Here is a 24,113-nt window from a genome sequence, read left to right on the forward strand (position 1 = left end):
ATACTTGATTCTTTGGCACAGTTACTCTCCTTCCAGAAAACAGTCTGTAGATACTAAGGGGTTTGTTTCTCTCTAGCTATTTCCAGATATGGTGAACAAAATATGGCAGGCTTGGTTCATGGTTAGTTCATGGTTTACTTATTACATATTGAGAGCTGCAGGTTAAGGTAACAGTTGTAATATACATTGTGTATAGATACATCTGGTAAAAGTTAATTACAGATCAATTGATTTTCCTACCTGTCAAAGTAGAAACTTTGTGAAAAGGAGGTTCCAGAATAAATGGAGTCAATAGGAGAACAACTGAAGTACTTCTAGGAAAAGGGATAATGTTAGGACCTGCTCTGAGCTTGTAAACTGATTTAGAAGATTTCAGGCTCAATAGATATGAATTGATTGAATACGGGAGAAAGACAGGTTACAGGCTATTCCATATAAGTGATGTATGAACCAAATGCATATGGATTTGTATGGAAAAAATTATGCATCTTTAGGAAGATTGGGAGATGCCCTGAACCATACAGTGGGAGGACAGGAATGGGAGTTACCAGTGCTGTTGACCCGCTGTTCTACAAAACCGTATAACTTGAAGGGGGGCAGCTGATAGAGCTCTAAAATCTATGTAGTTCTTGTGCTCTTCTGATTTGTACTGTTTTCCATTTCTGTCAGGAGTAATTATGAGACATTAGCATACAGTATGATTATGAGCATATAGAGACATGTAGTTTATAAGTAGTTTGAGGCAACAGAGCAGAATATTAAATTAGACAAGCATGAAATCAGCAAATTGTGGGGAAACAGTAAAAAGGATGGAGGAAGCTGCCTGTGGAATGGGATGTCCTTTATTCCACAGTTTAATTTTTCTGTTAGAGCCAAATCAGGTTTTCTTGACAGTATCAATATTGCTTTTTGTTTTGGTCGGTGGCAGAGGGAACTAAGAGAGCTTGGCAGAGTTTAATCAGAAAATTACACTGCTGGAAGAGAGCCTAGGAAATACTGTTATAGGCAGGGAGGAGTCCCCAAGTTTCAGAAGACTTAAGGTGTCTCTCTTTTTCTCTCTCCTATCCCAACTTGTATCCAGTCCTTCTAAGACCTTTCTTACTTTTATGACCAACACATCCCTTTTCCCACACAGTCATCTGCCTCCTCTTCCCCGCTGCTTCTTCCAGCATTCATCAGTATTCTCTGATAGGGACCTGCTGGGATGATGGGGAGGATCAGTCACTGAGTGAAGGGTTGGATGTTCTCCTGCAAAGAGGAGGTATGGGAAGAGGTGAAAACAGAAGTGACTTTCTGCCTCTGTTGATGTTAGTAATGGTACTACTACTGGGAAGAGAGATGCCTCCTTTCCCTCTCAGTCCTTCGGCAGCAATAGGCAAAGTCATGTAAGTAGAGGCCAGTAACTAGCTGGGCAAGCACACCAATCCATCTCTTTTCTGATACAGAAAAAACAAGCTGTCAGCTGCCCTAGGCTACTGCCTACTTTGCCTGCTGCTGGAGCTGGCTCCTTACTGGGATAATTTTTGGCACTGTCATTCTGATATGAAGGAAACTAATCAGTAAGGCTGGAGGAGAAAACACAAAGTTCATTAAAAAAAAAAAAATAATCGAGAGCTGTAGTTCAGCTCAACTCTTCAAATCACTAGCAGCAAGATATTTACACTGACAAATCCCAGATAAATGAGAACATAACTTCAGATTTTATACAGGACATGCAGCTGGAAGAGGATAGCAAAGCTCTCGTACTAAGCATAGAATGAGACAGTGATGAAAAGTGAATGATTTACCACCAGCCTGCTGTGGGAGACTGCTGGCAAGAGCTCCAAATCATGTGCTTGTCAGACACATTTTCTGTAGTTGGTTTATCGTTTTGAACTGGTAGCTACATTTGTGAAAAGAAGCAGTATAAAGAATTATTTATGCCTATTTTTTTCATCTGCAAAACATCAGTGTATGCAGTGCGATGCTACTACTCAGTCAGAAGTTTCAAAAGCTTTGACAGTGAAAAGGAGAAAACGAGATACTCAGACGAATGCTTCAAAATGGAGTGCAAGCCATTGTGGCCTTAGAGCGGAGATTAATGGAAGCATGAGTTGAGCAGAGACTTAATTCAGGATTTATTCACTGTTCCAAAATGCTGAATATTTTCTCAATTATTTTTATGAATATATTTTTAACTATTCCTCTGAATCCCTGAATGCTACCATAAAAGTAATAAGGGAATTAGTAACAATGTTCTTTCTTAAAGGGGAGACACCTAATTAGAGTCCCAGAGAGGAAAGCACAGTTTTTATCAGTAAGACATGTTTTCTGGTTTCTTAGCTTTTAACCCCTGTCCACTTTCTCTCTCTTTGAATAATAATTTTGTGAGCTTATATTGAGTGCTTCATTTTCTTCTTTAACAAGCTAAATAAAGCACTGTTTATATGCATGTTGCTGAGTAGCTAATGGTTATTCTAAAACGCAGATGCTATAGAACAATATAGTTTGACTGAGCTTAAGTCTTAGACAGTTCTACAAACAGATCAGTTACACAGCTTCACATGCAAACCCTATAAAATTTTTATTACTGCCTGTGAAATATGTCTTCATTCCTTCCAACTGTTTCCTGCCTTTTAGCTCTGCTGAAAATCCCTCCAACATAGCCTGTGACCTTTTCTGCCAGAGATCAGTAAGCAGAGCCTTCAGAGGACCCCTTCAGTTGTATGAAGCTTTGCATAACTTTGTTGCTGTGGCGACACAGGGGGTCATCTGGAAAAATCCAGTGCTAATTTCATTTTTCAAATGTTACTGTTTGGCTTACTTTTTAGTCTCATGTCTTGAGCTTGGTGTCCACATGTTTTCTTATCATTGATTTTTATTCATTCAGAATATTAAATAATGTGGTTTCTTTAAAGTGTCATCTTTTGGGTATGTATAGTCATGCCTAAGGATAAAAGATGGGAATATGCTATCTTCTAGCACTACAAGTGACATTCTGTTGTCACATATTTATGCAATAGAGAAAGATCATATCTTGCATGATGAGAAAATTTTAATGGAGCCAGGATATTCTTTATGTAAACAAGACAAATAAGATGATCATATTTTGCAGCCAGTATAAAAGCCTTATAAAAAGGGCTATTATATATTTGAAGTATGTGAAGAATGCGTGATTAAATACCTGACCAGAGGAGGGAGAGAACCTTGGTCAAGACTGCACAAATGAAGTAAATGCTGCTCATGTTATTTTTATGCAATATTCTACTATCGTTAATTCTGTAAAGAGTTTGAAGTATAAGAACTGGTGGATACATAATTAAAAATTACTTAGAAAAAAAAATCTAGAACAGTTTAAGTAAAAAAAAAAAAAGGCTTAATTTCTAAAATTTAGAATTTCCTTAAATGACATGGTCGCTCATGAAAAAAATACTTTTTAAATAGAATGTTTGAGGATATAACCTAAGATGACATTTCTGAAGGGAAAAAGGATAGACAACACTGATAAACTGTGAAAATCATGTTTCAAGCATCAGCTAGTTTTATTTCTTCATCACGTCTTCATCATCTGCAACTTTCTTATTTTGATTAAGAGAAATAAAGAGATGATCATACCTGCAACCACAAGTTAGGTGATGGTTGTATGACACAGGTGTACAGTATGTAAGGAAAGAGAAGGCTCACCTACTCTTTTTTTTTTTTTTTTCCCATCTGCTACTGCTCTGTGTCTGATACACCTGCATAAGTGAGATTAATTTTGGTCAGTAATGCTTTAATTATACTGTTAGTTTTCAGTAATCATTCCTTATATTGTTTACATGTGTAGGAATCCATGTTATTGTTCTTGCACAGGAGGAAAAGTAGAATGAAAAAGTTGTCCCTGCCTCATACTGATTTGAGTCTTAAGTATAAAAATAGAGACTAAACATTGAAAGAAAAGAGGGACGGAAACAGAATTGTTTGCTGATCAGATAGGCAGTAATCAAACTAGTCTGTGGCGGGCAAGCCAACAGCTCTCCTTAAGGTGTGGGGGTTTTTTTCTGCTGTTTGTCTGCATGCTTGTTTGTTGAAATGAGTATATTTGCACATGAGATTTTTTTACAGAGGGATAATGAGATTGCAGTTTCATAGTGCCTGATCTAACTGTGCTTAACTTGTTGTTCATACACTTCCTATTGTATCTACTGAGGATAAATTCTCTTAGGATTTAGCTTCTTGAACAGAGTCTTTTACTTGATGGATTTCACCTGTTCTTTTAACTATTATCTCTGGAAGTTTTTTATTAACACGTAAGTGCTGTGAAATCCAGGACTGATCTTACGGAGGATAACAAAGTAGAATTGTTGAGCCTACTTTGGCATCCAGACTTACTTTCTTTAAAACATAAATACATTTTATGTACCATTTACAAAAGTGAGGTTGTATGTTAAAGAACCTCTGTGTATTATTAGTAAGAACATTTCAAAGGCTAAAGTCCGAGAGACATAATTATGTTTTTGTGGACAGTGTTGAAAACTTGGTGAAGATGAGTGTCATCCTTTAATAAGTATTTTGGAATTTTAGGAAAGCCAGTGGAGTAAGGATCATGACAGGAATCAAAGTGTATCTGCTTTCATAAACTAGGTTTGATTGAGTTGATTAATGATTATTATAACTTGTTCAAAGATTCACCTTTATATCTTTAAAAGAAAAATTCCATCATGGTTTTCATCTTGTCATATGAAGGTGACTTTCTTCTTTCGTAAGTCTCTCTTTTTTGGATTGTCATGATTGGAGCAATTCACAAAATAAGGTGGAAGAAATTACCTTTCAAAAAATTGGATGCTATGAGCAAATACCATATATGTCAGTCTAGTATCCAGCTGTGAAGAGGAAAAAAGAAATTGCCAGTAGAAAATTATCTCATTTTCTTGGTTCTGCAAAGGAAAAGATGGAGAAGAAAAAAATATACATTTATCCCAGCCTGTGTTCTGGACTAATGATGGAGGAGCTTCACAAAAAGAATATGGATTCAGCTGAAAATTTACATGAAAATTTTATTCAGTTATTCTTGATGCCTGATCAATTATTTCCTTCCTCAAAGAAAGGAAATAATACCTAATCAGTTCAAATACAAAGAGCAATATGATATCCACAGGAAAAAGATATGGGATTTCTAAAATAAGTAAACTTCTGTGCTATGTTCTGTCATTGTTTACTATTTTATATTGTCTAAGAGATTTTTCACCTCTCTTACTGCAGAGAAATATGAATTACATACAGGTTCTTAATGTTAAAAGAAATTTGAAACTCAACCGGATAATAAACTGAGCAACCTGATTTTACCTGGTCTTGCTCTGAGTAGGGTTTGAACTAGATGACCTCCAGAGGTTTCTTCCAGCCTAAATTTTATGGTGATTCTATGATTAACTGCCAGAATAGTCTCTTGTAAGTCTGTGTACCTAAGGGACTTGTGAAAACCACCAGTGTTAGAAGGGAATATTCACTTGTCAGATCAAGATAAGTGCGGCATAGAAGAAATTGGGATGAGAGGAGAAAAGTGATAATGAATGTTGGTTGTAATCTCTACTCTATTTGGATAGTTAGCAATAAACATAATCCTTCTGCCATGAGGTTATATCTTTTTTTTTAATTTCCTTCACCGTAATCTTTTTGATTGTTCTGCCTAAATCCTGGTGCTCAGCATGCTAATGATTGACTGAAAGCAACCAAGATTTCTGCCCAGGTGTGATGTTTGCACTTCTGAAGACCGCGGCTTTGGTGCACTGCCTCTGCTGCAGCACTTAGACCCCAGGCAGAAAGCCGGTCGAATGGGGGCTTTATGACTAATAGGTTCTCTTCAGAGTCGGGATGTTAACCCTCCTCATCTAGTGTCACTGCGGGAAAGAATAGCTGTTTTGAGGTGACTGTCTTCTTTTAAAATGTATAATGACATTACATGTCTCTTGCAAGACTGATACCGTTTTATTTCATAGTGCATTTTGGAAACCTTGGGGCTTGAAGATGCATGTCCCACTGTTAATCCCTTTCACTATAACAATCAGGGCTTGGAGATAACTGCTTATGTGCTTACACGCTGTACATGATATATCTGTTCCCATTCTCATTCCCACCTAATCCCACCTGATCCACAGCAAATGTGACTAATATTTTGCAGACAGACATAAGCGTTCTGTAAAGCTGCACTAAAGCATCTATAGGTGTGTGATCCAGCTTCAAGCCAGAAGGCATTTGACTATGAATGGCGTGGTGTTGAGCCAAAGCCAATTAAATCTTGCTTAGAGGAAAAATGTTTTGGATCAGGCTAAGCCTCATACTAACATAGCTACCTGGTCTGTGGCTGGGTCAAAATGAAGGCAAAGGCAGCCTGTAAACTGTCACGTAGAGGGATGGTGGCCTGTCAAAAAAAGGATGGGGTTGGGAAGGATTACCTCAAATTTTACCTCCAGTCTCCTCTGGAATAGTCTGGTAGAGTGGATTTGAAATTTGTCATTCAAAGTGATCTGCACCTGCCTCATCTTTAGAAATTTTAATTATTGTTTAGTGGCAATAGTTGAAATGGAAACAATTCCTTTGGATTCCTTTTAAATTTTGATATGATCTGAATGTCCCATTTTACATTTTCACAATATATTGTTCTTGTATCTTGGTTTGAACGGACCTTTCAAACATTTGCTTATATTTGTTGTAAGCAATATAATACAGGTACATTCAAAATAATTGCTAAATGTTTGACTAGTGCTTGAATTGGAACAAATTTTATGGTTTTATTTAGTCTTGGTTTGTTCTTTTGGGTGAAGAGAAAGGTTGAGGAAAAGGGTTTAAAAATTTTTGCTTTTGAGTCGTATTCAGGCTAAGAATACTGTGTACATCTCAAATGCTCATGACACTCAGAAAACTGTTTTTCACCCACCATGGGCAGACTCTTCTTCGCTCTCTCTCTGTTAGTATGTGCATTGATCCTCAGAGGTGTCAAGAGGACCAGTACTTTTAGAATACAGAATAGTCCACTGAACAGATGAAGAAAAAAAAATTATAGATCTTGAAATTTCTTAATAACTACGTAGCGTATAAGGAATGAGTCTTCAGGTTAATGTGCCTGCTTGAAAGCAATATCAGCAAACTGAGTAGGAGGACAGCAGAAACAAAGGCAGAATAATGTGGACAGCTGATAAGAACAGTAGGAGTCAGAAAGAGGAGTAAGAAAGGCTTTCAGAATAAAAGAGAAGCAGTATGAGGCCAGATGGAATACTGAAATTTTCTTATTTGATTCCTGGGTCTTCCCTGGTAGACTGTGCAGGCCTAGATAGGTCAGTCTGTTTTGTGATTTGTTTTCCCATATCTTCAGACTGAGATGACAACATCTATGTGCTTCATCAAAGTACTGTCAGTTTATCAACATTTGTACAACATTTTGAAGGTTTAAAGTGTCACACAAATACTAAATAACATGAAATAAATAGGATTTGCAACTTTTAACAATGTTGAAATAATTATATTTTTCAAGGCAAAAGTGAAGTAAATATGCATATAGAAATTTCAAGAGCATAAATGACCATGTCTTGCCTTTGTGTCCATCACCAGCCCCTAGCTGGTTTTAAACTCGGTGGGAAATAGGAGTTAATGCCTCTCATGAATTCTTCACACAATACGTAGCAATGGTTCCCAACACCTGGCAGTGTGTCAGTTTTGTTACACCCTTGAAAATCTTCACCCTGACTTGTCTTGGTTGCCTGTATTGGAAATGAGATGGGAAAGCAAGACTAAGTAATAATTTATTCATACTGTTTTATGTTTGTGATGACGATACTTGTCAAAATAGCATTCTGTAGTGTTAGAGTGCACTTTCATCATTTTCAGTGTAGAAAGCCTAAATGAGTGGTTTTACTCAGTTTCTTATTATGTGTTGAAACCTTCTTCTGGTTTTCCTTTCTGGTTTGTATTAGACACTTTTTTATTTTAAAGAAAAGCTATTCACAATTTTGTCTTTATTTACAAGTAATTTTTTTTCAGATATTAATAATGGTTTATGTTAAAAAAGAAATACATGGATGTGTCTAGGCCATTGTTATCTCTGTGATAAATGGTTAGTAATTTTGAGTGAGCTCTGTTAATTCCTTTACTTAAAACAGTTACTATTTTTACCAAAAGCAAAACCATATGACTAGATTATTTTGTTCTTCCTTTCATATTAGCCTAGTTGTGTAAAGGGACTTTACAATATAGCATATCCATAAGACACTGAATCCTTGCTGTTGCCGAAGTAAGCGTCCAATTCGGAGCTTTCACTTCTTCAGAGCAGTGTTCCAAGAAGGGGTTGCCAATGTTTTGTAACAACCACCCTAAAAGCCTGAATCTACAGGGAGAAAAAAAAAGGCATTCACTCTTTCTGAGTGACTATACTAGTGACTTGACAGTGCATTCAGAAATTGAACACCGGGCTACTTAGTATTTGCAGCTACAGGTGCTAAACACCAACTTTTCTGTAAGGGGAGTGCTGAAGAGATGGCTTGTTAGTCTGCATTTCAAACTGCTAGTGTGCTGAGTCAAAAGTTCCCATATAGATGGAAATAAATGAGAAATGGTAAAAGGAAAAAAAGAAAAAGTAAGGGACAGTAGTGTAGACTCTGCTTAGGTGGAAGCAAAGGTGACACTTAAAGGCAGTTGTCTGGCTTTCCATCCTTATACCAGAATTTCCCTTTTTTCTGTACTACTTCCTACTGTCATCCATCTCTGTAGAACAAATTGTCTTTCTCATATCTATATTTTGTAGTTTTAGGAAGATTTTGATGGGAAACTCAAGGTTAAAACCATTACTATTGTAATGCTCCTTCACTAGCTGACAGCCCTGAAAGTATTTATGCAAAGTATCAGTGTTTCTGTAGTAGGGATTGTAAAACAACGGATCTGTGGTTCTCAGCAGGATTTCTGCATAAAATAGTGGAATCGCAGTAACACAACTGGGAACAACAGAGTCAAGGCACATAAAAGATTAGATGAGGTTAGTGATGAAAGGCCAAGATAATTGGCCAAGCTCGCAGTTTAGTTTACCTGAGCATGGGACTTGTCTGTGCTTCTGCATTATGATTTGTTTAGAACTTTATGCATTGCCTTTCAGCTGCAGTTTGATGTGCTTGCTCTGATGGAGGAAAATATGCTCCTTGTACTTCCATCAAAATAAGAAAATTTGGGGTTTTTTTTCCCAAGAAAAATATTTGTGACCTAAACCACATTATAAGCATTATAGAAAGATACAAACATACAAACCCTTTCCCTTGTGATTTCAAATATGAATTCCAGATCCCACTGATGTAATGGAGAATACATACATAAATATATATATATATGAAAAAATAATGGTTGTAATGTTGCGTATAAGGAGTAATCATTACTGTATTAAATCTTTCATGCTGCATAATAAACTACTGTTGGTTGTGCAGTAACATTTCAACATCCTTTTTCAAGAACTTTCATCAAAGGGAGAAGCTGGAATGTTCACATTATTTTGTAAGGCATGTAAAAGACAGAAAATAAACATGCCTTTGGGTTGTATGAGACAGCTGTTAGTATTAAGGCTATGATTTTTAGCGTAGCATCCTGGTGTCAGTCATTGCCAAATGGATGGGTATTTCTGTGCTCATAAGAGAAAAGGAAATGTTTACTGTATTTGTCCAATTATTAGTGAAGAAGAACTAGCAGCAATTAGTAGCAACTAATACTCTCTTTGGGAGTCTCAGTAAAAAAGCCAGAATCAGATAAGTATGGATTAAACTCTATTTTTGTTTGGCTGAATGGAGCCTCCTTGTTAAATTAAAGATTTATTGTCAGATCACTGTGGGATGACTTGCACTGCTGGTACAACGGCTCGCTTGCTCTCTCACATTTTTTCTCTCTCTGTCTGTATATATGCAGTTGTAGTTAGTAATACGCAATACTTCATAAATTCCACATTCACACACTACTTCACTAACAACAGAATTTTTGTCAGACCTGGATTTAAGGTGTTTTGAACTAGATTAAAGTATCAGTGTAGTCAGATGTGTCAGGGAGGTGCTGTCTCATCTGTCTTTTTGTTTCCTGGCCTTTCATCTCATGACTTGCACTGCATGATTTCTAACCTGAAGATGATAGATACCTATTTTTCTATAAAGTATGTTTCTAAACCAAGTAGAAACAACAAAGTTGGTATAGATTCGTGTGAAATAGTTAAGACATGGAGATGTTACGGAGACCTGAACATTGTATTTCCAGTCTGGCTCTGAGATGTGCAAAGATGAAGCTCTGGTAAATCTTTTAGTCCTGTGGAGCAGTCGGACGCCTAACAAACTGATTTTGGTGGGTCTTGCTGCTCATCCTAGCTCTGTAGCGCATCCCTGTATGGATAGGAAATAAGAAAACTCTTTCAGAAGACCTGACAAGGTGATTTAATGAAGAATTAAGAAACCTGTTGAGTTAGATTTATGCAGTAGATTCAAACCAAGCATCAAACCTAGAACGATGCAAAAGGAAGCACCAAGGAGACCAATACACTCTGGTATTGGTTTCAGAAAGGAGAATATTTCCTAATTGGCTGAGGAAAATCAATTCCTGATGGTGCAAAATTCTGTAGACTTGATACTTTGTCAGAAAGGAAATGTTCCAATAAATAGGGCTAAAATAAAATTTCTAGATATTTCCTTAGAATAATACATTTTATAACATTCACTCCCATGTAATACTGGAGACTTAAGAACTCATAATGAAAAGTTTTGACCAACAGAGACCATGATTAGTGTAGAAAACCTGAGAGAGAAATATGCTGCTATTTCCAGTATATGAAATTGTATTCCAAAATGAAGTAGAAAAACAAATTTGCTTAGAGGGGGTTCTGTGAAACAGTGATAAATCTTTGTCTGAAATAAGCATCCGCCTCCTTGCTGGTAGTGGGTACTTTTGCAGTGAAGGGAAATCAACTTTGGCAAAGGACTCTGTCACTAGTTACAGTATCAGCCCACGTACCCCTGACAGCAGTGTATATATGGTGAAAGGACTGGGGCTTATGGTTGAAGATGATCAAACATCAAATCACTGTAGTTTCTATAGTAAAGAGAATGAGTAGGTGAAAGCAGAAAAATTATGTATACAAAGGAAAATGATGTGGCAAAATGAGAGCCTGGAGAGGCAGGATTGGGGTATTTTTTAGACTTAAAGTTGGTGTTTTTAGAGGTCTCAAGTACACTACACGGGCTGCAGCTGGCAGCACAGTGAGAACACTGCAACATTTAGCACTGAAATTACTGTTACTTTTGACTACTTTTCCAGCAAGATTAAAAAAAAAAAAAAAACAACCAACCAACAGACAATAATGGGAATTTTTTAACTTAATATGAATAATGCATGAGATCCACACTTGTTTTGACAAAAATTTTGCGCTTCCCATCTAGACTCATTCAGCACCAAAATTGTTCACATTAGCAAAAATCATTGAACAGATACTCATAAATCAACAGCTCCTCCAGATGTGTGGAAGTGGCTGATTTGCTGTTTCCATTGCTTACATAAACTTGGTAGTTAAAACATATGCTATTAGAAATATAAAGCATTACGTTTTTCTATTATGTTAAGAATTACTAAATATATACTTTTTGTAAATAGAAATTTCAGAAATTAGGTGAATTAATTTGCTTGTTCTTCCTTTGCACTCTTCCTTCCACAGTTCAGAATCTCCATGGCAGAGCAAGCTTGAAATAAATTATCTGCAACATACTTTGACTCAGATCAAGATGGTACATACAATTTCCTTCTGTTTTCATAGAAAACCAAGTTACAACCTACAGGTTCACCTGCTCCCCTGTATGAATTTCAGCTGTAGGATTTATTTTCTTGCAGAAAATATTTCACTGTTATTTTTGTTGAAAGTTAAAATATAAAGAAAAGTAACTTTATTCAGTGCTCACATTCTGGAGGCCACATTGATAGTTCTTATTTAAAAACAGTCAAAAAGTTGTTCAATTAAACAACTGAAAAGTTATTCAGTCTTACAAATAATACAAACAATCCTTTGTATGGTGGTTGACTTTTAATCTGTGGATCAGAAAGACATTTCTGAGAAGGACTGTATTTTCTCCAGAAAAATATTAGGGTGCAACCCCAACCTTAAAAGAAAAATACAGATTTGTCTGGCCTATACCTAGCAGCTTAGCTTTTAAATTTAAAGGAGGTGTTCCACTACAGCCACTCCAATGAGATTAAGCAGATGTGAGAACAGGAAATATTAGCATTTCAATAGATATTAATAAATGCATTTGACAGAAGACAAATGTGTTTTAGAAGAAAAATGTTATTTTTTTGAGAAACTAAGTATATATAATTATATTAGCACATGAAATCTATAAATTGAAATAAGAAATTACAGTAATGGCATTCAAGATTTGCATCATGATAATTACTGTTTGGGTATTGATTCCATGAATTATTAGGTATCCTCTTAACCGATTTTTCACCATTAAACTTAACAGCTCCTTGAACAGACAGATAGTTAGAAAATAAATAGCCAAAAGTGTGGAGAAAGTTTACAGAATTTTACAGCGGAAATAATAAGTGATTTGGTAAATTCACATTTCTTGGCTAGGAAGGGTATATTTATCTTGGCATTACATAGAGGATTGATGCAATTTACTTACACAATTCTTAGTCACAGACGATGATGGGACAGCAGCTTCTCCAAAGTTATTGTTTGCAATTACATTATAGGTAATTTTAAACAATCTGTACACTGAAAATCTGATATCTCTTTTTATCCTCTCAGATACAGAAGCTGAAAGTGTGATATCCATTTCAATGGAATTTGGTTAAAATGAAGTATTATTCATAAACAGGAAGAACAAACAAATAATTAATTTGTTGAATGGAGTCCAACCAGGTGTCATAAAATAAATAGCCACCAAAAAAATGAAGTTGAAAGCTGTTAGAACTTGAGCACCAATCTAATTTGATTTCAGAACAGTAAAGTTTAATTCAAAATAGGCTAACTTATGTACACCTGCATGCTTTGCTCAGTCTATCCTTTGTTTTGGATCACCCTTGATAAATGTTGAGTGCCCGGTATCTTGTTATATTCATGACACAGTCTACAGTTCAGAATTTTATTTTTAACAAGACAAAAGTTTATTAGTGGGTGTTGACAGTGCAAAATGCAGACAGTACGGCCATTCTTATTACTACATTTCATTTTGTACTGACAAAACAGAAAAATGCAAATTGCAAATTGTTATTAACAGCAGTTTGTATGGGTTCACCTGTAGCTGGGTGTTTGATATTACACATTTTGGTTACACTGTAATTTCTAACTTCCCCTTCAGTTAATGCCTGATGCATTAATAACATGCATAATAAAATAATAATGTGCTTTTAAATGTACAGCATATAGATAAACTCAATTTCTGTCTGGATTATCGGGTCTCTCATACCCAGGTTCATTCTTGGAAGAACATGATACTGCTTCTATTTTGGCTGCTTTCTCCCAACTTCTGATTTCAAATGGTAGGAGGAAGGATACATCTGCAAAAACACAAAGCTCCAAAGAAACAGGGCTTGTGCTCTAGTAATCCACAATAAATAATAAGGAAGATGAGCTGTGAGCCTTGTGTCATTTGCTGTGATATTGGCAACTGGGAGGAATATCAGATGCCTGCAAGTAAGTGTAATGCTAAAGAATACAGTCATGGATTTGCCTTTTCTAACAAAACACAATTCCTCACGTGCTCTTTCATGAGGAATGATGTTAAAGTCTAGGCAGTAAAGTCTGTGACCATCTGCTCTACCAGATAATTCACTTCCAAAGACATGGTCTTAAGAGGCTATGAGAGTTAGCAGAAGTCCTGGTCAGCAAGGACTGTGATGATCAATGTGTGGAATGTTCCCACCATGAACACTGAGCTTTAGGAATAGATTCAGACTGTTGCTTTTCAGCCCAGGATTTTCACTTACTGCTGCAGATGGAAAAAGAGTAGGAGAAAGATGTCAGTCAAGGATAGTGATCAGATCTGATGTTAAAGATGGTTTCCAGTGCAACATTAGTGTCAACAACAGGTGGATGACCCAGTGTTAGTCCCATCCATGTCAGTTTCTCATTGTGCATCTAAATTAGAGAAGAAGCAAACTCTGCCAGACTCCCTGGGCAAGGCTTGCATGTGCTCCATCTCTCCCTGCTGTCACCTGAAGAAATGGAGCCTCAGTATGTGTCTCCAGAGAGATCTGTACCACTTTCTGGGGAGGTCCTGGAGCCAGATGCTGGGGTGCCCAGACCCCAGCACATGCTGTAGCACGTACCTGCTGCTCAGCATGCAGAAGCTGAGCCACTGCCAGTGGTGTTCTCTTCATTGAACAGGCTGGGTCTCTTCTCTTCCCTTTAGTCAGCGTGACCTCTTCTGATTTCTTTTCTTCTGTCTGTGAGGTAATGCTGGCACTAGATCTTTGTAGAGAGGCTTTTGTTTTGTTTTGTTATTTCAATAGGAGTTTCTCTTGATTATTTGGGTGGTCCTACCCATTGCAATGTGCACAGTTCAAGGCTTCTGGAAGCTCAGGGACAAATATCCTGGTGCTGGAGAGAGAAAGAGTTCAGCTAACGAAGTGCTTAGATTGTGTTTGTGATTGCAAGGCAGCATTCTTCCTGAATAGTGGGATCTGGGGGGCGAGACTAAAGATGCGACTATCTCAACTTTTATGCAGATGCTTTCAGCTTGGAATCTCATTTCTGTATTGTGACAAAACCTACCCCTGGGACTGCTGCTGGGAAGAGCAGCAGTGCTAGGCATTGTATTGTCCTGCGACTGTGCATTTTCTCCCTCTCAGGAGGGTAATTTCTTGTCAGAGTCCCTGTTTCAGTTACCGCTGTGGCTGAGGCTAAGGCTGTGTCCACCACAGTCACAGAGGGAGCATCTATCTAATATAGACAAAGCAAAGAAGACAAAATGTAACTTAAGATTCCATTAATTTTTAGTGAACCTCACTTTTGTAGTCTGGCATGTGTGCAGTCACCTGTAGGACTGGTTTATACAAAACCACCGCTTTCCTAAAACTTTTTGGGTTTGGTTGCTTATTACTTTCTAGACTTCATCTTGAAGTCTGCAGCTCATGTTAGTTGAAGGATTTTTCACCTATTAGATCCCTTTGCTGGAGGATTACTACTGTTTGTTCATTTTCCAGCAATGGAGAATCCATCTAAATTATTCTTGAATGCAAAATGAAAATAGTGCTTTTTGTAAATGAGGCCCTCTTAAGATTTCAGCTTGTGTAATACACCCTTTTATAGAGCATGCACTTAAGGTCACCTATTTTATTTATTTCTTTGGTTTCTGCTAATCATAATATCTCAAGTACTGGAAAAAATGAAGAGAAACTGGAGCTGCACCTACTTTTTGCATTTTGTTTGTGCCTAGTAGCACAATCAGAATCAGTATCACCAATGCAATGAGTACCATGCAATTGTTTAGGAAAATGGAATAGCTTGTCAGAGGAAGTTGCAATCTAATTCATATTACTTTTCTTTTTTTGAACCACTGGCACACAGAGATGGGGTAAATGCTGACAAACCAAGTGTCTTAACTGAGATAAGAGATTAACGACTAGAAGTTTGTCTGCATAATTTAGCTTCTCTAAAAGGATGAAGACTTGTGGTGGTAATTACCTTGCAGAGCTATAATCACTCTGATAAATAGCGGGTTTTTTCCATTTTTTGCATTTGTGTTTACATATTTCCTACGTGCTTATACTAAGTTGTAACATCTCATAAAACATAAGGTTTTCTCTGGTTAAGTCTCTTGCTGCATAGTTTGGTTAAGTTAAACATATAAATATATTTTTTTAGAATTGAGACATGATTCTTTGCTAAATTAATTTGACTTGTATACACAAGACAGTGCACATAATATATTTAGTAGAAAAAAGCTCTCTTTCTTTTTTTGCTGTCTTGTTTGGTTCTGTTTTTCCCTATGAGGATATAATTTCGGTTCTTTGGGTTTCGCCATTAACAAATTTATGGTTGAGTTTTTTATGACAAAAATCATACAGAAAAACCCTGATTTGTCTTATCACAGAGAAAAGCCAATTTTCCCATGTACATATTTAATCTTGGATGCTCAAAAATGTACATCCCCTCTCTTTCCTGCCCTCTCCCCCCAAAAGTTTGGAAATTAAGTTCTAGGAGTGCATTGATAAATATTCTATACAAAAGATTACAGTCCTATCACTCTCAGGCCTGTCCTTTGCGCCAGTTAAATTCTGTTCTTTTATTTATTGCAGATGGGGAACTCAAGGGGATTTCACCACTACTCACCCTCGGCCTGTTGTCAAAGTAAAACTCTTTACAGAAAGCACCGGGGTGCTGGCACTTGAAGATAAAGAGCTGGGAAGAGTGAGTATTATATGTAGAAACAAGAAATATATGAGAAATGATGCGTAGAAATGTGGGTATTTATAAAATATGCCATAAAATGGTATAAGGTATTCAGTACAGCACCTGCCCTGCTGCAGCTGTACCAAACTGCTTTTTTTTTTAAGGGTAACTTTTCCCAGTGTTCAAAACATGATGTGTTGACTTGGATTACCTTTCAGAAACTTGCATCAGGGATCCATGATGGTTCTCTTTGTCTTGTTTAAAACTTTTTTTAATTCCTAGGTGACCTACCAATGCTTGTAGCTATTCAAATTAGGAGTGACAAGGAAAGAGAGAAGACTTGGCATGTAATAAATATACAAACGATTGGGGAAAGGGAAGGAAGGACTTAAGTGTGGAAGAATGGCAGGGGAAGGAGTGATGGAGATAATATGTCAGACTAAAATAAGAGTTCTCAATCTTGTACTGTATGAGCTTCCCTTCCCTTTTTACATTTCCCTTGTCTTGACAGGATCATTTATCCTTCTTAGGCCAAAACCAGGGGCTAGAGAGTATAGTGTGTCATAGAAAGATGACGGTAGTGTGACTCAGGCAGAGAGGGTCTGCAAATCTCACCCCTGCATCTGCTGTTGAAATTCTCCACTCTGACATGTACTGCATGGAGGAGAGCTCACGTTTTAATGCTCAGTTCTGCATTCAGTCATGGCTATTTTTCATTCAAGCAAGGACAGCTTCTTGGGAAGAGCAGGGCTTTTCCCCACTTTGTGTCCTCCAAGTGCAGGTGGCTGCACAAAGACAGATTCTCCCACACATTGGGTCACTTGCTAAGGTCAAGACTGTATGCCCAGTATTACTTCTTGCCTCCTCTCATGTCATTCTAAGAGGCTTCCAAGGTCACTTGGTCAAGGATGGCTGAGGTGAAGGTGAGGTCTGCATGGGGAAGGTTTCCAGTAGGGGTAACACCCTGGCAGGAGCCAGGCAGGCATCGTGGCAGATACAGAGGAGCTACAGAGGTACAGCTGAGCAGACTGGAGACAGCATATCTGGATTCAAAACAACGAAAAGAGTCACTGAAAGGGTGGACTTACAGGTACTGCATAGTGCTATTAAACACTGAGAAGTTTATTCTCTGTCCCTGCTTACTCAGTCCTTTCAAAGAAGGAAAAATGCAGAGATGCAGGGCAGTGGAGAGGGGACTATGTGGTCATTGTGAGTGGTAGCCAGTATAGTCATTGCCAAGGAGTCAGAGGAGAAAAGAAACATCAACAGAATAAAGGGGCTAAGAATCACAGGTGTTAACAGAATCCTCTTGCTCTGTAACCTTGAATAGCCAAAGTTCAGGTATAGGGCTTGGTCTGCAGCTTGTCTGAGTTTCTAGGACAGGATGTTAAAAAGATTTAAAATTTATTTTTAAATTATTTTAAAGAACAGAAATATTTCAAATGTAAAATACTGAATATAGCTTTCACTTTAACTAACCCAGATAGTTTGATTTGTGGTTTTTCCCTGCCTCCTCTCCCTTCCCAATCTGTATTTGTCAGCTGGTCAAACCAGTTTAAAGAAGGTAATAACTTTCCTTTCTTGGTTGGGAGTGGTGAGGAGAGAGAGAGAGAAAACAGGCAATTGAGATGGGCTAGGGCTGAGCTCACTGCCCTGTTGTTGGATGGAGTCTGACCCAGCTTTCCCAGAGACAAAGCAAGATATAAAAAGGTGAGGGAGGGAAGAGGAATCTTCTGTTTCTGTTGCTGATTCTTATTCTCCTGTTACTCTTCATCAGAGAGTCTGCATGCTTTTATCAGATGCTCTGAGATTTGACAGTTTGTACCAGAGTTAGGCTCCTAAAATTATCACTTTATGCTGGGTTTTTCCTCCCCTTGTCACAAAGGGCAAAGGCCATCACCTTTTTTCCCCTTGCATTAAAGCTTGTGCTGAGATTGGGCATAGAAAACAGAAGTACCTGAGAGATGTTTGGATACTGATTTTACATTTTATAATCCATTCCTGATTTACCAGAAATGTCCAGCCCCCATCCTTGTCCAAGAAATACCTTCTGTAAAAGGTAAGTCAGTAAAGGATGAACTCCCACAATGACTTTATGTACAGCACGTGGTCCTTAGCAGTGGAAAAGAACATGAAGAAGGGCGTGTTGGCTGTGCATCAGGCTGTTTGAGCGTCTGTCCTCCTGCACCTCCCAGGTCTGGCAATACGCGGGGCTGCTGACAGACGCCTTCCAGCTGGTGGTGGTAGGCACTCAACTCAGGAGAAGAGGGAGTCTGCCAACTTACCTCTCTGGTTTAACCAGAGTATTTGAGAGTGGTGATTGCTAGCTTCAGGGAAGATCAGGAGAATATTTGACAGAACTTTTACGAAATAATTTTAAGGTTCTGTGTACATTCGTGGTATATGTTTTAGTTTTCAAAGGCTCATTTTGTTGTCAGTGTCTTTGTTTTCAGGTTTGAGAGATTTAAATTCAGGTAGCCTTTGAAAAGATGCAGGATCCCACTGGATAAGTTTAATTCTAATAAAGTTTGGCAACTTTATGGCTGGTCAGTGACTTGCAGGAGTGCAACTGATTCAGCTAGGTTTATTATGCTCTGAAAAGGCTTGAAGATCCTTCTGCTGGAATTTTTTCTGTACTTAAAAATTCAACTCAAACCTGCCCCTTGTGAGGCAGGCTTGCTGTGGACATTAATTCTCATCTGTCAAGTACTTTCTTCAAATCACCTGATACCACTTTTCTACATTATTGAAGTTTGCATTTCTCATACCCTGAGTTATTGTAAAGGTTTTGTTCTGTTTAATCTATAACTAGAAATAGAAGGCGACATCAAACTACATGATTTGAATTTTTAACTTCCATCACATACCAAAGGGTTTCTTTTGCCACCAAGGGATTGGCTTTTTATGAAGACATATCTAAGGTGTGAAATATGGAGCCAGCAAAGGTTTCCCCAGAGCTGCAGAGGAGAAGGCGTTTCCATTGACCCCATCAGCGCATGGCAGTCTCTCACACTTAGGAACTTAAGATGTAGGCACAGATCTCAGTATGGCGGCACTACAGCTCCTCAGTTTCAGGAGGAGACACTGCTGATTTTCGGAAGTAACAAGCTCATGGTGGAGCAGAAGAGATGCAGGCTCATGCTTTCAGTAGAGAGAGCAGACCATACTTACAGCTTTATGTACTCCCTCTTGGGAAGCAGAGGCTGGGGGCTGCTCAAGCTCTGCTGAAGAAGTCACCAGGTGAGCACTGAGCAACTGAAGGGTTGTTGTTTGTACTTACCATCTTCTCCCTTCAAGGCATTTAAGATGTGCTTGACAGGGAGTAGTACTTACTGTGTCACTTGTCTGACATTGCTCTCTTCCTCTAAAAAACCCAAAATAAATCCAGTCATGAATGCCAAGAGAAGATTTTGCTTGCTGGGGGGATATTCTTCTGGCTCCCTGCTGACCACTTTAAGTATCTTTAAACAAAAAACAAACCTAAACCTTCATTCTCTGTTATACAAAAACTGGAGGACAGTTGGACAAACTCAGTTTTCCACTGAAGGAAAAAATGGAGACATGTGCTGTGCAGAAGAGGAAAGGATGTTACTTGGATTTTGGTTCTGCAGAACCTGAGCCTCTGGAGTCGCTGTCTATGTCTGTGCGGACCTCCGCATACAGTGAACTACTGAATTTAACTTCTAGAAAGTGAGGCAGGCTGCGTCTTTGAAGCTAATGAGCAAATGTTAAGAACTTTATTGAAATATCATTGAAATGCATGGCACAGTTTTTACGTGACTGACACTGATCTGGCCACTTAAATAACTTCTGTGTGCGCAGAATTGATGTTTGCATTAGTACATGCAACAACTGAGGAAGCGTGAAGAAGCCTTCAGAGTTTGGAGTAAATACTTCCAAAAAATCAGCCTGGTGGTTTCTGAAACTCAGGGATCTGACATCACTTTTCCTTGTTCAGTACTTTGTGTAAGAAGACGTTTAAACCTAGTAATTCAAAGTGACAGCCATTGTGCTTGCTTAGCACACATGCGAATACAATGTGAGAACAGCAGGTGGTGTTTGATTGCTGATACTTTTTGAATATAAGAATATTTCAGCCTTGTCACTCTGACTATTCAATTAAAAGAGAACTATTGTCTCAAAACCTGCTTGTCAGAGTCAGCTGCAGCCAGCAATAATTAGCTGTGCAGTTATGTTTTTTTTCTTTGGTGCTGTTACTCTGAGTTTGATTTAAAGACATTATAAAATAGCTGTACTGACTAGGTACCCGTACTCGCATGATTGCCTGCTTTCCGAATGCCGACTGCACTGGGCATGTTGTTTATCTTCTGTGCTGCGTTTGAAGAGCTCCTGAGCAGAGACAATTTCATACTGTGACTATGTTAATTTGAAGCCTGCCATCCTGGGGAATGTGTTTCCTCATCACATTTTGAAATGACTGAGGTTTCGCAAGTCTCAGTTTTTCTGTCTTTTTTTTAGTTTGGAAAATGGTAAGAGATTACTTCCACTTCCCCTTTTTCTCTTGCTCCCTGAGCAGTCTGCCTGTCAGCACCCTGCTATGTCTGGCTGAGTGTTATTGTTTCCATGCTAACAGGGGTTTTCTCAGTAGCTTCTCTGAGAATGCCTCTCATCAGAAATTCTTGAGATATTTTTCATTCAGGAATGCTCTCTCTTAGATTTGGGAGAGAGACTCTTTGGGAAGGACTTAAAGACAACTTTTAGAAATTATAAGATCTATTAAGGTAAGTGCTCAGCTGGCAGCATCAGCAGAGGTCCCATTGATTGCATAAATTGCAGTGTCTTTCGGTTCTTTGTTAACAACACTATTTTAGATAGCTCTCTCACCATGCACCTGTTCAGGTTTTCTGTTTGGTTTTTGTTTATTTTTAACCACCTGTTACCTGAAGCCTTGTCTCAGTGTTTCAGCTGTAGTATAATCATAGCTGAAAAGCAAGAGATCACTCAATAGGTGAGATGATCGAGCTTGTGTAAAATACTCATAAACTCCCTTGGTGATCAAGCTCAAATTAACCCTTTGTTTAGGTATTCCCTAGGTGAGAACTTTTCTAAGGGACTTACTTTCGAGAGAGCCATCTCCTTTTCCCATTTCTGCCTCAAATCTTGTCCCTTCCCTTGAGCCTCTTTTGCTTTATCCTCCTGGCAGCAGCACATCATGACTTAACGCTCAGAGGACACGAGTGCAGTGCAGTGCTTGGCAGGCTGCTGCTGGGGCATTTGAGAGGACTTCCCTTCTTGTCACACTGACAGCAGCTTCTGGCTTTCTGACATAAACTTGTCTTTGGGTAAGGGGTTGGCATAACTCAGAACAGCTTCAGACTTTCAAGCTAGGGGAGAAGGTAACTTGAGAGGAGTCAGTAGACATTTCTGTAAAAAACTGATAAGTGTCCCCTAAGTAAGGCTGGGGCCAGAGTTACACAAACAACATAACATCAAAGGATCTCTGCACTGTCATCCATTTCCTATACCAAACCAGCTTCAATAATTTTTGGTCTATAATGCTATTTTTAAATCACTAAAACAGAGTATATTTAACTAGGAAATTTTCCTATGATCTTTGCTCAGACAAGGACCAGCAGCATAAATGTGCACGTGCCAAATAATAATGGGTGTTTATTTCATAACATAAAATTGGCCTGTCCTCTCTACTTGCACTGGCATCTTTTCAAATCATTACATTTTAAAGCATGAAAGAAAAAGCCTTCCCTAGAATGAATTAGTCCTGTTGCGTGATGAAAACTTCAACAAATGTGTTGAGGAAGCATATGATCTTATGTGTCAGGCACTCGCTATTTTTGATAGTTTTAAATAATCACAAATTGAATTAAAAGTGTCTCTGGTAGAGCATGGGAGTTAGAGAACTTGGTTTCTTCAGTTCATCGTGGGGTTTCTTGTATGACCACAAGTGTATTGTTTATTCTGAACAGAGCTGGCAATGCTGCTTATGATTAAAGCCATGTGACTTAAGATTCAGTTCTCAATTGCTTGTAACTTAGCCAGACCTTAAGAAAATGTGGGTGTGGTCAATGGCGGAAAGCAATCATTTGTAGCAGCATTTGTGCTCTGGAAGAGCACATCAGGCATGGGGACTTCTTTTGTCTCATAAAATCTTCTGGCTTTCCTGTTGGGGACCATGCAGTTTGAAGAAAGGGAAAGCTGAGTGCCAGAAGCAGCAGGAGCTCCCTGGGGTGCAGGGAGCAGGGCAGGATGGAGGACACCAGGGCAGCCCCAGGCATCGGGCACTTCCCTTGTAATGGGGACAGGTTAAGGGTTTGGTCTGCTTTTTGAAGATGGCCCAGGCTTTGTTATGAAGAAGAGACTGTTGATGGGCTGCATCTCTGTTTTCTCTAAGATTGTGTGGTGTGAGCTGTACTGAAGGTGATGTAAGGATTTTCTGTAATAGCATGTTAAGTGTCATCTGCCTCTCAGCCAGAGCATTAAGGAGCAGCTGCAGATCTTCTTCACTTTCATCTTTTTTGCTTGTGATAGTGAGCCAAAACTGATCATAGTCTGCTCAGAATTACCATGATTACCAAGGTCTGGTGCCCAAAATGTGTCTTAGACCACCGCAACTAGTAAAACCTATCTCATCTCAAATACTTGGGTCAAAAGAGTGGGTGACTCCAGCACTTGGGTTCAACAATTGATGTATATCATGTTTTGGGGTGGAAGTATGGGATATGGAGGGGGAGCAGCCAGGGTATGGGGACACAGGTTGACTGAAACTGAACTCAGCCACAAGTGAGGGATGGGGGAAAAAGTAGAGATTATCTTGACTCTTGATTTTTCTTAAGTGTCCTTACAGTGTGCCGGTCTGTCTGCCTCTTAGCTTCATTGGTCCTTTTTGAAAGCTGCATTTTCTTTTGACAACAGGACAACTGCAGACAGGGATGGTTAGCTTCAGAGCTTTATCTAAACTTGGGAATATGGATAGGAGATATTTCTGCACAGCGCTTTTAACTCTGAACCTTCTGCTTGGTTATCAGCTGTGAGAAAGCGAGTGTCCCAAGTTTGGTTTGTTCGAGCTTTCAGAGAATTTTGGACAACTCAAGTTTTCTTTCATACTTTTAAAAGAAGATATGATCAATGAGCCAAAGATAGAAGAGAGTTAATAGTTGCTTGGCTGGACTGACTGTTTGGCTCAGGTGTACTTCAAATAACTTCTATTGTGATCCAGCTGGGAACTTAAATACACAACTGCGTTACAATAAATGATGGTTAGTTAAGTCATTAAGTGATATTAGCTTCATATCTTTCACTCTGTCATGTTTTAAGTCCAGGAGAGAAACATTTTGTCATTCACAATTAAGAAACAGTGTTTTGAGATCATCACCTTGCACAAATCCATAAATGTGTTGCTCTATAATATTTAAGATTTCTGTGTTTATTTTACATCCCAATGAAGAGAGGCATAAAGTGAACTTGCCCCTTTTTCAGTTACAGTGTGGTCTGAGAAAGTGTAATACTAGATATAATAGGACCACATGGTCAAGTATTTTTAGTGATCATGAGATGATTGAATTTACTGAATTACCGCAACCCCTACTGTTTTGTTACTATTAATTTGCCTTAAATCAGCTGAAGCAATGCAATGCACAGCAGCTATGTTTGGTGTGTAACATTCTGGTCATCAATAGTTCATTATACTTTTTAATGCAGATTATCTGTCAGTTACTTATTGTAAACATGGTCCTACACTAACAGCTCATAGTTCTCTGTGCTGCTGCTGAAAATTCTACTA

At 38.3% G+C, this 24,113-nt stretch overlaps 1 protein-coding gene across 10 annotated transcripts in view; it reads left to right on the forward strand.

Moving 5' to 3' along the window:
- The window catches only part of CADPS2 (calcium dependent secretion activator 2), a 321,289-nt gene that overhangs the window by 142,412 nt on the left and 154,764 nt on the right, over positions 1-24,113 (forward strand). For all 10 annotated transcript variants that reach the window (XM_074870153.1, XM_074870154.1, XM_074870157.1 and 7 more), the window contains exon 7: positions 16,261-16,372. In XM_074870153.1, coding sequence (XP_074726254.1) covers positions 16,261-16,372 — 112 coding nt within the window. The remainder of the gene's footprint in view (positions 1-16,260; positions 16,373-24,113) is intronic.

Source organism: Strix uralensis, chromosome 5 (genome assembly GCF_047716275.1).
Source record: "Strix uralensis isolate ZFMK-TIS-50842 chromosome 5, bStrUra1, whole genome shotgun sequence".
NCBI classification, from domain to species: domain Eukaryota; kingdom Metazoa; phylum Chordata; class Aves; order Strigiformes; family Strigidae; genus Strix; species Strix uralensis.